This window comes from Camelus bactrianus, chromosome X (genome assembly GCF_048773025.1).
Source record: "Camelus bactrianus isolate YW-2024 breed Bactrian camel chromosome X, ASM4877302v1, whole genome shotgun sequence".
Lineage (NCBI taxonomy): Eukaryota > Metazoa > Chordata > Mammalia > Artiodactyla > Camelidae > Camelus > Camelus bactrianus.
The window spans coordinates 116,744,800-116,759,662 of record NC_133575.1 but is presented as its reverse complement, the minus strand read 5'-3'; the positions used below and the strand labels follow the sequence as shown (position 1 = coordinate 116,759,662).

Here is a 14,863-nt window from a genome sequence, read left to right as displayed (position 1 = left end):
CCACACACTGGGCTGGGAACATGGCTGAAGCTTCTCCACGTTCCGAGTTTTGAGGACCCTGTTTCTGGACGACACCCTAGCCGCCGGGTGTGTTGCTACATTAGCATGGGGCAGAGGTGACAGCAGATAGGAAATGCCTTCCCTGAGCAACAGAAAAAGCTGTGCGGGCCTCTGAAATCTGGGGAGCACTTTCATGTTTTGAAACCTCAGAAATGCAGGCCTGGTTGCCTCGAGAAAGTTCCTCTCGGCTTGGGATGTCTACAAGCTGAGAGACTTTATTTCTCCCAGACTTTCTGTTTTTCAAGCTGGTATTTTGACTCAAAAAGAATAAAGGCTTTGCAAAGTAAGCTCAAGTAACCCATGGCTTCAGTATTGTTGAGAAGCGCGGTGAATCTGCTGGGACAAAATCAAGATCCTGCAAAGAAATGAGTGCCTCTGCGGAGAGGACAAGGCTAAGGGATAGGAGAGGGAAGCCTGGGCCACCTCAGGCCAGTCCCTTCTCTCTGGGCCCTATTGCCTCGTGTGCAAAGCAGGGACCTGACTGGCCAGGAACTCCAAGCCTCCGACTGCAAGGACCCGCTCTACTAACCAGGCAGCAGTGTCAGCCCAAGAGGCCGCAGGCACTAAGGAGACAGATACGCAGCTGGCTGGGGCACCACCGACCTCCTCCCAGACACCTCACATTGGGGCGGGGCTGAGGACTTAGCTGCTAAAGAGCTAACGCTGAGTTAGGCTCATGGACGGAAGGAGACGGGCTGAGCGGGCTTTAGCTGGCTCCGGCTCTGCCCCAGACCCCAGCACAACACCCGAGAGACTGCTGGGGCCAGGACGGGGCGGGGAGGGGGGTGCTCAGAGTCGAACATTGGGCAGACAGTGGGGGAGAGCGGGGCGGCTGGCTGGGAGGGCTACTCCGTTCTACTGGGGACTCAATGTTCCTGCCAGACTTGAGACATCCTTTCTCAGCCACGTGGGCCGACGTGCTTGGGACACCAGGAGGGATGAGCCACCTCACCCAGCCCTACAGGATCCGGAGCTCTGGGCAGCCCGGGCTCTGCAGCCTTGGAAGGTTCCCCGGGGCAGTCTGCACCTCAGTGATTCCAGTGCCCTGGGCTGGGAGCACAGATCCCGCATGTAGAACTGGCTGTCGTAAGCGCATGTGCTGCATTGGCCGGACGGAGAGGACTCTGAGAAGGCTTCACTAGGCAGCAGCCTTTGAGCAGGCTGCTGTAGGATTAGGGGGACCCCCGGGGGACGCAGTGGGGCCTGGGGAGGCCTAAGGCCAAGACAGTGGCCAACACAGACACTGAGCCAAGTGGGCAAGCAGAGCAGGCATCTGGAAAGGCAGCAGGGGTTATGGGGCACAGGGTGTTGGGGGAGATGTTAAGGGGCAGGGGCTTGAAGGCCACAGTCAGGACCCTGGACTTCACCCTTAGGATGAGGAGAGAGGCTACACGGGCCACAGAGCAGGAGGTGGTGTTGGAGGGGCTGCGCTGAGCAAAACTCAGTGGAGCTTCTGTTGGGGGAGGAGAGGAGGGGAGCCCAGAGGCTGGCCTCCTGGGGGTTGTGTGGGAGCAGCCGTGCACTGGGAGGTGCTTTGTGTGCCTTGCATGGAAGATTCTTTGGAATGAACCTGTGATCATGTGTGACTCTACAGGCAAACACTAGGGAGAGGTGTGGTCTCAGGTCTTGCCCCAGACCAAGGGTCCCACGGCAGGAAGTTGCCTAAACTCCAGAGAAGGGCCGGGCCGGGTGCATGGTGGAATCCCCAGGAAAAGGAGCAATTGGAGCTGGGTCAGGGCAGGGGCTGGGGGTCCCGGACAGAGCATAGCTAGAGGCCAGTGGCCGGGCAGGAGGAAGCCCAGGAAGGGCAGGGCAGGGCGTGATGGGTGTCACCAGGCGGCTGCAGGTGTTCAGGGTGAACACAGGGAGCCTCCCTCCAGGCATAGACATGGGTGGCTGGGCCAGGAGGACTTTGGGTGAGGGGTGCAGGGAGGGCGTGTTTGGATTGGGGATGTGCATGGAAGGGGGTAGAGCTGAGCCGAAGGCACCAGGTGGATGCGGAGACAAGAAGAGGCTCTGGGACCAGTCCCTGGCAGTGGAAGTAACAGAACCATCTCCATCAGGAGCTGGGGGGCTGGGAGGAGGTGTGCTCGGGGTGGTGGGGCCTGTGGTCTGGGCTTAGCTGAGCCCAAGGTGGGTGCTGTGGTGCCTCTTGGTGTGGGTGTGGCACTCTGGGGTTCCTGGCCGGGCAGAGGAGGAGGTGCTGCATGAGGGGTGCCTGGACGCCGTCTGGAAACTGAAGGGAGAGCCAGGCTGTGAGGAATTGGCAAGCAGAGACCAGCGCCCCTGGTCCGTGGGATTTTCAGCAAGCAAGCTGCACAGTTTGAAACAGGACAGACCAAGGTCTTAGCAGGAGGTGGGAGTCACAGGCCAGCAAGGATGAAGGGCAGGCAGCGAGATAGAAGGGACAGCAGGCCACCAGGAAAGCAGGGCCGACCACGCTTCAGGGAAAGGCGCTAGGAGGCAGCTTCCAAGCAGACCTTGGTGAGAACTGCCTCCGAGTGCTGAGGGAAGACGCCGGGCTGTGGTGGAGTCACCAGTGAGGGCCAGGGAAGGCCTCGGGGAAACAGTGAGCGTGGAATATTCTGGCAAGAAGGCTGGCCGGGAAGAGTTAGGGGCAGGGAGCAAGAGTGGCTCTATCAGGGGGACTCTCGTGAAGCCTTCGCAAGTGCCCGCAGCTGGGCGGTCGCTGTGACCGCCTGACTTTGGAGAGGACTGCTGCTGACTGCCTCGGCTTCAACCAGCAGTGGTGAGCTCGCCAAAGGCCGTTTGAAATGAACACCTACCTCATCCTGAGAATGTCACTTCCCCATGACCTGGGAGAGTTCCCAGCAAATAAAACAAATCCCAGCAGCTATTCGAACAGCCCCCACTGCCCCGAGACACAGCTCTCAGTCACCGCGTGCCCTTGGCTGACACCTGCGCGCACTACGGGGAGGGCCGCCTGGGCCCTGGGGGAGGTGTCAGGGAGAAGCCATCTCAGTGCCTCGATGGTCTTTGGACACCCCCAGCAGCTGCCCTTGTGGTCGTAGCAGCAAGACCCCAGGGCATCCCTGTTGGGCTCGGGCTCGCCTCGCCCATTCTCTGCCTCTTGCTGGCTTGCCACCCTCTGGAGGCAGGAACGCCAGAGTAGGTGAGTGGCACGGCGGCTTACCTGCGTCTGGATCCTGTTGAGGCCCCGGAACCAGAGGATCTGGCCTCTGCGGAGCTCGCGCTCGGCGTGGTCGATCTCTTCCTCGCCCTCCGCCAGCTCCTCGTCCGTCATCTCGTCCTGTCCGGGCCCGTGTCCAGCTTCCTTCAGGCACTTGAGCTGGCTGGTGGGGATGGTGGCGATGACCTGGCCAAGAGGCAGAGGTGGCTGTCAGGGCTGGGCTGGGCTGGGCTTTTCGGGGTGGAAGGTCTGCTGGGGCCGGAGAGGAGCCCAGAGTGTCCCCCTCTGTCTGACGCACGCCAAAGCCGGTGCCCATGCCTCCCGCCTTCCAGCATCTTCCTGAGGGGCAGCCCCGGGGGCCTGCAGCTGCTCCTCAGACGGAGGGGCCGCCTCTTTCCCTGGACACTGCGGGTTTCTGTGTTTAAGTGGAGCGAGCAGGCGGAAAGCAGTCCTGTGGAAGCGGGTACTGAGATCGGAGGTCACTGGGGGCCATGGAGCGTTTCCCAGTGAGGGGGCAGTGATGTAGCTGGAGCCCAGAGCCCTGGGCGGGGGCCTGCAGGGACCCCGTGTCCCTGTACATGGGCCCACCTCCATCAGCGTCCAGAGGAGCAGCCAGTGCGGCCTTCCTACGTGGCATGTAAGGCAGAGAGAGGCCTGGCCTTGGACCCCAGCTCCTGGGAGGGAACCTCTAGGCCCTGGCATGTCCTGCCTGATGAGAAGGTCTTGGTTTGCCTGGGGCCGAGGGCCCTGCCAGTCAGTCTCTGCCAATGGCATGATTCCTGGTGGGGCCTCGGGCCACACGTCTCAGCTTGACCTCCAGGGTGCAGGGACCCAGGAACTCAGGTCAGCTGGGCGGGTGCTCCGGGCTTCCAGGACCGATCCCCATCAAGTCCCTGGACAGCAGCGCTCAGGGAGCGTCCCTGGTGACAGCAGCCCGTGCGTGTTGTCACCTATCACCGCTGGGAGAAAGGCCGCTGTCCCACAACTTGGCTGGCAGGGGTCTGGGAGCTCGCACCTGGTCTCTCCTGGACCTGCTGTACCTAAGCGTGACCTTGGACCTCCAGCCTCCAGAGAATAGCATCTGCCACAGAAGCCACCCGGTGCGGGGTAGTTTGTGTGGGGGCCTGAGGTGGCTAAGGTACAGGACAAAGTGGATCCTGGACTCAGCCTCCTACACTAATGCTCTAGAACTCTGGAGAAAGGCTGTCAGAGGGCTCTTGTGGGCCCACGGCCTGGTCTGGCCCCTCCTGGGCTCTGCCCAGCCCCAGCACCGAGGTCTCCCTTCCTGAGGTGACCTTTGGCCCTGTGAACTGGCTGCAGCCACAGCTGCAGAGCCTGAGGTGTAAGGCTTGCCCTTCGTCAGCTCAAAGAATGTTCTCGTTTCCCTCCAGCCTCTGCCCTGGGGAGGGTTTAGTGAGGTGCAGTTTAGTTTCAAATAGGTGAGTGTTTCCCAAGCTCCTACCATGGAAAGGGGAATGGCGGGTGGTTTTGCCAGGGCCTGTGACATCCCAGCCATGGCCCTTGGCGTTCCCTCTGTGGATGCTGTCACTTGTGGCCTGGTACTTAGGGAATGGCATGTCCCCGGCCTGAGACCCGTGGTGTGCAGCCCCCCTGCCAACACACCATGGGCTTTTCAGGGTGTGGGCTCCGAGGCTCCGGAGTAGGGAGCCAGGCAGGGATCCCTGGGCTGCCCACAATTCCCCAGCATTGTGCCCGTCACCAGTGCTGTCCCAGAATGGACAAACAGGAAGGGGGCGGTGCCCTGAGAGCTGCCAAGGCAGATACTTACCTGTCCCCAGACCAGCTCCCCAACACCAACAAACAGGCACCAGAGCCACTGCTCCGTAGACAGAGGGGAGCAGCTGAAGGGCTTTCCGCCAAACTGGACGATGACGATCTGCAGGAGAGGGGTGGGAGGGAGGTGGGTCTGGCTGGCATCTGCAGCCCTCGGGGCACACCCTGCCGTGCGGGCCTGGTGCTCTGCTCTGGGAGTCAGAGGGGTTTTTGGTTCACTCAGGTAGACAAGCCATTCCCTGGGAGTCTTCCTTGCTTTGGGCTCCTGCCCTTCCTTCCTCCCGCAACCAGGGGGCAAAGAAGCCTTCCCAGACTGGCTGACCACCGGCCGTGGGGGCCACGCCAGGCGGGCGCGTGGCTTCGCTGGGTGCCAGATGCCCACCGATGCAGGGGCCCTGAACTGTCCCTTTTCCAGCCTTTGGGCGTGGTTCAGCTGTGTTAGCAGTGCTTGTGGCTTCTGTAAATGTGATGGTTTAACATACATATGCCAGATACTCCGATAACGCATCTCACCTTCCTTGCCTGGGCCTCCTGGAGCCTCACTTCCCCTCCGTGGGAGGAGTCCTCTTCCCAGGGACGAGCTTTTCGACTGCAGACCAACTAGAGCCCACATTCCAATCTCTGTGTTCTGGGCCACCGTGCGCCTGCCCTGATCGCCCAGGCCCTACAGCCCAGAGCCTGGACATTATTCACAACCGTCATGCCCTGGGCCTGTTCACCTCACCTTCCCAGCCCTCCGCCAGAGAGCGCACTGAAGGTCCTGTCCCGCCCAGGGCTCCCCGCCCTCTCTCTGCTACTGATCAACCCAGGTGCCTCCTCTGGTGGCCCCCCATGGAGTGGCAGGCCCCCTCCTCTGTGAGAAACAAACTGTCCTGACCTGGTGGCCTCTCTAGAGCTCACATGTTCATGAAGACACCCTTGTTTTGAGTGCTCAGTGCCTCATGGAGAGCGGACTGACCAGCCTGACCACAGCATTGTGGTGTCAACACCAGGGACAGAGAGCATCTCCAAAGGAAACTTCTGGAGTGATGGTGGCCTCCTGCCAAGGAATCAAGGGCTAGAAATGGGAGGAGCAGACCTGGAAGGATCTGTGAGAAGGGCAGTTCTGAGGCGGGCACACTCAAGCCCTGTGGAAGCTAGCGAGTGAACCCAGGGCAAGGCCAGGGTGTTGGGAAGATGGACAGCGGGAGTGCGGGCAGAGCTGGTTCTGTGAAGGGAGAAGCGGAGGCTGGTGTGGAGAGCACAGGGTGGGGTGGTCCCCTCTCCCACCCCTTTCCCAGGACTGGAGCCACCCATCCTACCTGGATGGCGAAGGTGCCCAGCACGATGGTGCAGAAGATGGGGTTGCTGAAGATGCCGTCGAAGACGTTGCGCTCGCCGTGGATCTTGCGGGCATTGATCTCGTTGAAGAGCTGCATCATGACGAACGTGTTGAAGATGATGGTGTAGTGCTCGGAGGGTGGAGAGTGCAGCGGCGCGTTCCTCCCGCTGTCGATGTCAAAGAAGAGCTCCCCTGCAAGCCCAGGGGCCCGTGAGGGAAGCCGGGCCCTGAGTGGGACCGGTGTCCCCAGGCAGGGCTGGGGTCTGCGCCGCAGCCCCGATGCCACTGCTGGGCGACTGTGAGGAGAAAGTAACGAGTCCCTCAGCCCACAGCCAAGGCCAGGGGCTGGACCAGGGGTCTGGCACTGAAACCCCGGGGACAGGAGCGAAGACAATGAGACACAAGGCTCTAAACTATCTACGCCTCAGACCCATTTGTGCACCGGCTCGAGCTGGAGGAGGAACCACGAGAGGCTTCTGCTCCTGAGAAGTTCCAGAAAAGCCCATAAGGGGACCCCTAGATGCTGACGTTGGGGGGCCCCCACGCGTGACTCTGGCCCCTCAGCAAACGCCATCCCTGCACTGAGCTTCGAGCCTGCCCCTGGAAACATGGGCTGGAAGCCAAGCCACCTCCTGGTCAAGGGTCCCCAGACAGGCGGACAGCGTCCTCATGTCAGGAAGCAGCCACACACAGACCAACCAACAAACCTGCCCCCAAGGAAAGGAAGGGATCCACTGAACAGAGCTGAGGCAGGACGCAGAAGAAAGCTCCCAGGGCCACAGGGAGGGGAGGGCCAAGGGGGTTCTCACTGGAAATGGGGTCCCCAGGAGCCCGTCCGTCCCTGCCACTGCTAGACAGTGTCAGAACCCACAGGGCCGGCAACAGCGCAGTGTGCTCCCGGGCTGACCTACCGACGAAGAGCAGCGTGAAGATGATGCTGAGCTGGTAGACTGCGTGGCCCAGAATATTCTTCATCATGGTGCGTGAGATCAGGGGCTTGTCCCGGCCGTATGGCTTCCGAAGCAGCAGCGACTCAGTGGGCGGCTCGGTGGCCAGGGCCAGAGAGGCGAACGTGTCCATGATCAAGTTCACCCACAGCATCTGCACGGCTTTGAGAGGAGAGTCCTGTGGAAAGGAGGCAGTCAGCCCACCATGGGATAGGAAACCCCACTGGCCCCCCCACTCCTGGTAAGAAACTCAGCTTGGGGGGCAATGTCATTGGCATTTAATTCAAGTGAAATGCAACAAATCCAGTCTTCCCACAACAACGTGCCACCTCCATCCCCATGTTTTCTTAAGGGTAGCAGAGGGTTCACGCTGGGCTTTCAGATTCCTGCTCTTAAAATGCTCTCAGTCTCCCTTCCTCGCTCACCTGGTGGCAGGGATCGAGAAGGTGTGGTCCAGATTGTTAGCAGGAAGCTGCCCACCCCCGTCAGTTGACCCAGAGCATCCAAGAGCCCAGAGGATGCGTGCTCTCCCGTCTCGCACACCCGAGGAGTGGGAAGAGGCAGAAACTGCACTGGACCTTCCTTCTCACAGCCTCTCAGTTGGTTAAAAGTGAGCCTTACAGAGGTCAGATACAAAAGACCACATACTGTACAATTCCCTTCCTAGGAAACTTTCAGAACTGACAGATCCACAGAGACAGAAAGCAGATGAGCGGGCACCAAGGGCCCGGGGTGGGGAGAGTGGGGAGTGGCTGCTGAGTGGGCACAAGGGGGATGAGAAAGTTCTGGAATGAGATAGAGGTGACTGTCACACAAGATTGTGAATGCACTAAGACTCGCCGGATCGCACACTTCAAAATGCTTACAATGGTTATTACGGGAGAGTTTATGTTACGTGGATTTTATCTCAATTAAAAAACACCTTTGAAAGGGAGACAAATTCTGGACACTCACTAATGGGGAGAATTGGACCACCAGAGAAGGGGAAGAGGCGCCCCTGAAGGTGAGCTCTGGAGTTGCCAGCAGACCCAAGAGAAGTGCAAAGGCAGATCCACACAGACTTGCACACGTGTGTTCATAGCAGTCGAAGGGTGGAAACAACCCAAATGCCCATTGATGGAGGACAGATCGACACAACGTGCTCTCTCCATCCATGGAACATCAGTCCTCCTTCAACGGGAATGAAGTACCTGCTACAACATGGATGGACCTCGGAAACACTGTGCTAAGGGCAAGAAGCCAGACACAACCACATATGCTCTGATCCCATTTATCTGAAATGTCCAGGAGAGGTAAGTCTGTAGAGACAGAAAGCAGATGTGTGGGGGCAAGGGGCTGGGGGAGGGGGGCAGGGGAGTGACTTCTCATGGGGTCTTGGTTTCCTTTTGGGGTGATGAAAACATTCTGGAACTACATAGAGGCGATGATTGCACAACATTGTGACCGTACTTAAAAATCACTGAATTGTATACTCAAATGGTGGATTTTTTGGTATATGGATTCTCTCTCAACCAAAAAACTCTGGAGCAAAGAAAAACCTGACTCCCACAACTGCGCCCTCGGACAGGGGCTCTTTGGCCCTCACGCTGCTGGGAGCAGGGTCCCCTGGGCTTGTTCTGCACACAGGAGTCCGGGTGCACGAGGCAGGAGGGGCCCGGGGAGCCAGCTGCCTCCTGCACTCTCCCTCGGTTGTGGGAGGGGCTCAGGGTCCTCCTCGGGCACAGTGGCCCCCAGTGCCTACCTGAGTAATGCAGGCGCCTGTGAAAGCCACAATCACGGCCACCACATTGACAGTCAGCTGGAACTGCAGGAACTTGGAGATGCTGTCGTAGACGTTGCGGCCCCACATGACTGCCTTGACGATGCTGGTGAAGTTGTCATCGGTCAGGATGATGTCCGAAGCCTCCTTGGCCACGTCAGTCCCTGCAATGCCCTGGGGGGCACACACAGAGCCCATGGGCCCCTTCCCCAGCCCCCCACAACCACTCATCCTTCCCTTCCAAACGAGTCCCTTGGTCCATGCAACGAGTCCTTGCACTAGAACAGTTTTGCTCAGAGACAAAGAGGAGGCTGCCCTACTGCCACAGCTGGGTCGCCTACTAGTCTCTGCCCGGTCTCTCCACACTAGAGCAGCCTGCTGTGTGGGGAGCGCCCGGGAGTCCGGCTCTCGGAAGGACTGGCCTGTGCCCCTGTGCCTGCCCAGGCAGGGTGGGAGCTGGGCTGGCTGGGTCTCTGCATTCAGCAGCTGAGCAGCCTCCTGTGCTCCCAGCGCCACCCTGCTCGATGGATTTTACTGGAAGAATTAGGTCCACAAAAGCAACAGGAGAGAAGCACAGAGGAAGAGCTCATTTGGGGACTGTGCTAACCACACCTGTGACTGAGGTTCACTGAGACTGGACCGGGACATGAGGAGGCCGGTGCACAACTGACCAGTACCCCCCAACCCCCAGCAGGGCCGCCGGGCCCCGCGGTCACCTCTGGCATCATCACACCAAATACCTTTAAATAAATCGCACATGTGTCCCCTGATCGGCAGAGCTTGCCGAGGCCCAGGTGGCCAGGATATGAGAGAAAGAAACTTCTGGCACTCTGCAACTTGCTTTAATGCTAGCCCCCACATCCCTGCACAAAGCTTATGTCCTTAAGAAGCACCCGCCTCCACCAGTGTGGTGAACTAGGCTGGCAGCATGTGGCTTACCATGGCGAAGCCCACGTCCGCCTTCTTGAGGGCTGGCCCGTCGTTGGTGCCATCCCCGGTCACGGCCACCACCTGCCGCTGTTCGCCGGTGCTGCTGTCGATGATGCCTGGAACACAGTAGGGCGGGGCAGGGCTGCGGCCAAACTGTGTTCCTGTGGGACCAGCCCAGGGCTGTGGTGGGGGGGACCAGTTGGCTCTGGGATTGTGACTGTGCTACTGCCTCCATGCTCTCTGTCACTTTGGGACCAAGTCCCTGTGTGTTGACTGGCAGGCTTGTCCCCCTTCTCCTACCCCAGCCCATCACCCAGTGAGATGACATGGGGTGGGGCTGTGATTTCTAGAAGGCAGGGGCTCAGCGCTGTGTGACTGGGACAGACGTTTCCGTCTCCTGGGCTTCAGTATCCCCATCTGCTAGGATGAGAGACCAGTCTCCCCAGCCTCTTCCATTTGTGTTAACATTATCATCTCCATTTTCCTGATGAGAAAACTGAGGTTCAGGGAGGGCCAGTGACTTTCTCTGAGACACAAAACAAGTCTCCTGCAACAATGGGTCCAGAGCTGAGTACCGCACTTCCTAGGCGGAAGCTCAGACAACACGTGGGGGTGATGGCCACAGGCAGCCTGCGCCATGCCACCTGGGCAGGGGCAGGGAAGGGCGAGCAGGAGTGAGCCAAGTCCATTACCTTTGACCAGAGTGTGCTTGTCAGTGGGAGACGATCGGGCGAGGACCCTCAGCTTGGGCCACACCTTGTCCAGACGCTCCTGCTCTATCTGGGAGGGGATAGAACACAGAAGCTGCAGAGCCTAGGTGGGCGGGCGGACGGACAGGGCTGAACAGGAGGGGTTGGGGTGGAGAAAGTGCCAGAAGCCCGGGCCTGCGGGAGGGCAGATGGACCTGGAACTACCTCGCCTTTCTCGTTCCGGATCCGCCGGTTGAACTCCTTCCCCTCCAGGCACAGGAAGTCCTCCCCAGGCTGGATGATGCCGCACTTGGCTGCAATGGCCCGGGCTGTGTTGATGTTATCCCCAGTCACCATGCGGACCGTAATGCCAGCACGCTGGCATTTGCGAATAGCTTCTGGGACCTGGAAGAAACCAGATCGTGGGTGGGGCCATCAAGGCCAGACACACGTGTCCGGGCTGTACCCTTTGCTCTATCTGGATCTGCAGCACCCTGCCCCCAGCACGGGGCCTGGAGGAGAGAAGTAGCCTGTCTGCTCTGCCATCACAGTCAGCCTAGCCTGCAGGGAGCAAGGTGCCTCCCTCAGTTCCCCAGTCCCCCACCCTGCTTCCCCCAGGTGCCTCCTTCACTGTGTTGGGTCAGGGGACCAGCGACGACTCAGATCCAGGAGTTGTCATCACGAGCAAGGCTGGGAGGAGCCAGTGGAAACTCTTACCCTGCTGAGGAGCTGCATCAGAGCCATGGCCAAGGTTGACCAGAGAAATCACCCTGCTCTTTCAACCCCATTTTCCACTGGGAAATGGAGACCCAGAGCAGCTGAGCCAGGGCAGCCGGCAGCTGCTGCATTGGCTCTGGAAGGACGAGAGTGGAACCTCTGGCCCCAGCTGCCCAGCCAGGTAGCAGGCCCCACTGCAGCCCGGGCCCTCCAGGGCTCTGACTCAGGGCGGGCTGCCGGCTGCCAGCTCTCACTTGTTGCCCTGCCATTTAAGAAAAAAACAAAACAAAACAAAACCTAAGAGATTTAGAGCCGTAGGCTTTACATGATAAGGTGCTCATTTAGGGGAAATGGAACGTGGCTTTGATGACTTAGCACACACCTCCATTTTCCAAATATAATATTAGATTCCAGAAGAGGGAGAAGAAAAAGACCCCTCTAGTGCTGAGTGCAAAATGCACTGAAAGGAGCTGAGACCAGCCAGGAAGTGGCAGCATGTCCCAGAGAACTGAGATACTCCCATTCCCAGTGAGGAGGTGGCTCTGCGGAGGGGAGCCCGGCAGACGGTGCCTGAGGGGTGCGGAGGGGAGAGCAGCAGGAGGAGCGGGCTCAGAGCTGAGGGACTTGGATTAAGAGGTCAGACCTAGGCCTGTGAGATGCCCAGATGCAGCCCCGACAAGGGGTACAGCCTGGGGAGACCCGGCTCCCTGCTCTGTCCACTGGGCCCAGCGCCCCCGCCTGCGGGCTCCCAGTGAGTACCACTGGGCTGAGACCGAAGCCCCAGTGACAGTCTGGGCACGAGGACAGATGGCAAGAGCGGCCGGGCCTGGGAGCCCAGGGGGTGCGGTGGCCGGGGGAGCCAGAGCCAGGCGGTATGGGAGGTAGGGCAGCTGGGAGACCCCAGGGCAGGCAGGCAGCTGGGGAACCCTAGTCTGGGAGTCTGGGCACACTGGTGGCCCCTGAAGCCGGGGGTGGTGGCTGTGATCTCAGCCAAGGAGAGAGTGGGCATGAGAGGAAGAGGGGGACCCGGGCCCAGCCAGAGCACCCCCACTTCAGGCCTGTGACACAGTGACCCTATGATCCCTGTAGCAAATACTGCCAAGTGGCCTAGAAGGCCGAGCCCCCAGGAGGCGCTTGCATCCCACACCCCCATAGGCCTCTCCCTGCTGTCAGCCTCAGGGATTCTTTCTGCTCTGTGGGGATTGTGGGGTGCTGAGTGATGAGCTCCAGGGAGACACTGCCCTTCCAGCAGCTTCCTCCTGGCTCTGAAGTGCCTGGAAGCCACTCCTCTGCTGCCACCAAGTGGCCGTGATGAGCCCAAGCCCGGTGAACAAGGGACCCAGCCTTGGCTCGTCTTGTGTAGGTGCAGCCCAGGCATGGCTTCCTCTCTGGTCCCCAAGGCCCCAGGCCTCCCAGCCAGGTGGTGGGAAGCTCCTGCCATCCACCAGTGCCCTCTCCCTCATCAGGCGACTGTCCTTCCTCAGCTGCCTCTCTGCTGTCCCCTGGGCCCAGCCCTGGTCCCTGCCTGCTGACTGAGGGCAGACAGCACAGTAGCTAGTGCAGTGCCTGCCAGAGCCCCTGCACCCCTCTGGCATAAATACAGCCTGCCTCTGGTCTCATGCGGCACCCCAGGGCAGACACCCCCTAGGGCTTCCTCCAGCTGCAGCCGTGCCATGCCCCTAAGCATCCTGGCAAGTGCAACAGAGGCCAGGACTCTGCTGGGCCCTTGGGGTCCCTCCTTGGCCACCACCCGGCCAGCCAGTCTCCATGGGGTCTGCTGGGCTTCCCCAGCCGGGCCGTGTTGGTGTCATCTGCCATCCAGACTCTCACTCAACCACTGTGAAGCCAGAGAGGCGCTATCCTGTGCCCTGGGCCCTTTTACCAAGGCTGGTTCTGGATCTTAAATGAGCGGCCCGTTGCCTGGCCTCGAGGCCTGTCCCACCCTGTGGTTCCACCTGCCGGGGCAGCCACTGTGGCTGGGCCTTCACAGTGAGAAGAGTACTGACCAGGAGAAGGGCTGGGCCTCGCCCCACCCATGTGCAGCTATTCTGGACTGTTCTATCTTACCCCCACCCCATCCAGCCTCATTGGCACTTCTGTAAATGAGAGGATGGAAAGGTGCCTGCTGCAGTTCTGTTTTGGAGATCTATGAATACACCTGTGCCTCCAAGCTGACATCTATGACTCAAGCTTCAGTTTGCAACAAATATTTATGCCAGAAATTAGGGGAAGCTGGTAGGAAATGGACTTGACCACGGCCCTGGGAGTCCGGGAACGTCGTCTTCCTGGGTTTGTGAGACATTCAACAGGAGCTCCAGCCTTCCAGCATCTTCCCTCAGCCCCAGTAAACTGTGTAGAAAAGTCTAGAGCTGCCACTGTCGATGCCTTCTGAGAAGGAGCAGCACAGAACCCCATGTGGGGCTGGCAGCCATTTGTGGGTAGGGGTGAGGGTGAAAGGCTCTATCCAGAGGGGAGGCCATTGGGTCTGTGTAAGGGCGTCGCGGCTCTAGGACTTGGCTGGCTGTATGGACGCAGCTGCCTCTCTGCCTCAGTCTTTCCTTGGTGCAACAAAGGGTAAGGCCGGTCCCTGTGTCCTTGGGGGTGGCCCTGTCACCTCAGCAGCACCCCCAGGCAGCTCCTCCCACCCCCTGCCTTCTCCAGGCCTGTTCCTCTGGCTCAAAGTCTCTCCACCTCAACTCTGCCACCATATGCTTCCTCCCGGGGCTGACTCCAGGTGTCCCTTCTCTGCACACGAGGTCCCCGTCTCCTGGGAATTTGGGGGCGTGCTGTCACTGATGACCCACGGCCGGTGTTTAGCTGCGGCAAGGACTGACTTCTGAATTGAGGATCTCTGGTACCCGACCCAGTGTATAAATGTGGGGCTCCTGCAGGAGAGCCGAGAAGCTTCCCCCTTGTCTCAGCACCCCTCCCCTACCCCACGCCCCGGCCCCCACACATACATTTTCAGGCTAAGTGGCAGGACCCAGGTGGTCCTGCTTCTGACATGAGTGGGTGCCACCGGAGAGGCCCTGGGAGGAGAGAGAGGGTCCTTCCCTGCCTCGCAACCTGCACCCTCGGTGCCTTGCACGCTCCCTCTGGGCCCAGTGTCCTGCAGCTGCCTGGCTCCCCACTCCAGGGCCCGCCCGCGAGGCTCTCCCTCCTTCAAGGGTCTCACATCTTTAAGGACCAATAACCCTCCCCATCGCTCTTCCACTCTATACCCTGACCAGCCTCTGCCCTGTCTCTGTTCCTTCTTCAGAAAGCTCGGGTGAAGTGTCCACACACTGGCCCCTCAAGCACCATCGCAAGGTGATGTTCCAACATCCAGGGCCCGCCTCTGCCATGACCTGCCTTAAGCTGCCCTCTTGCTCTGGCCACATGTTCCTCAGTCTCCCTTCCCTGACTGGCCCCTTCCTTGCAGGCTCTTTCACAGGCTCCTCCCACCTCTGCTCTAGTGCACCCCACGACTGTCAGTCATGTAAAGACGCTTCTGGA

At 59.9% G+C, this 14,863-nt stretch overlaps 1 protein-coding gene across 3 annotated transcripts in view; it reads right to left on the bottom strand.

Annotated features, from left to right (window-relative positions):
* Positions 1-14,863, bottom strand: part of ATP2B3 (ATPase plasma membrane Ca2+ transporting 3) — a 67,829-nt gene that overhangs the window by 14,714 nt on the left and 38,252 nt on the right. For all 3 annotated transcript variants that reach the window (XM_074360071.1, XM_074360072.1, XM_074360073.1), the window contains exons 15-22: positions 10,877-11,056; positions 10,655-10,742; positions 9,972-10,078; positions 9,015-9,206; positions 7,238-7,451; positions 6,307-6,518; positions 5,001-5,108; positions 3,215-3,397 (exon numbers count right to left, since the gene is read on the bottom strand). In XM_074360071.1, the coding sequence (XP_074216172.1) occupies positions 3,215-3,397; positions 5,001-5,108; positions 6,307-6,518; positions 7,238-7,451; positions 9,015-9,206; positions 9,972-10,078; positions 10,655-10,742; positions 10,877-11,056 (1,284 nt within the window). The remainder of the gene's footprint in view (positions 1-3,214; positions 3,398-5,000; positions 5,109-6,306; positions 6,519-7,237; positions 7,452-9,014; positions 9,207-9,971; positions 10,079-10,654; positions 10,743-10,876; positions 11,057-14,863) is intronic.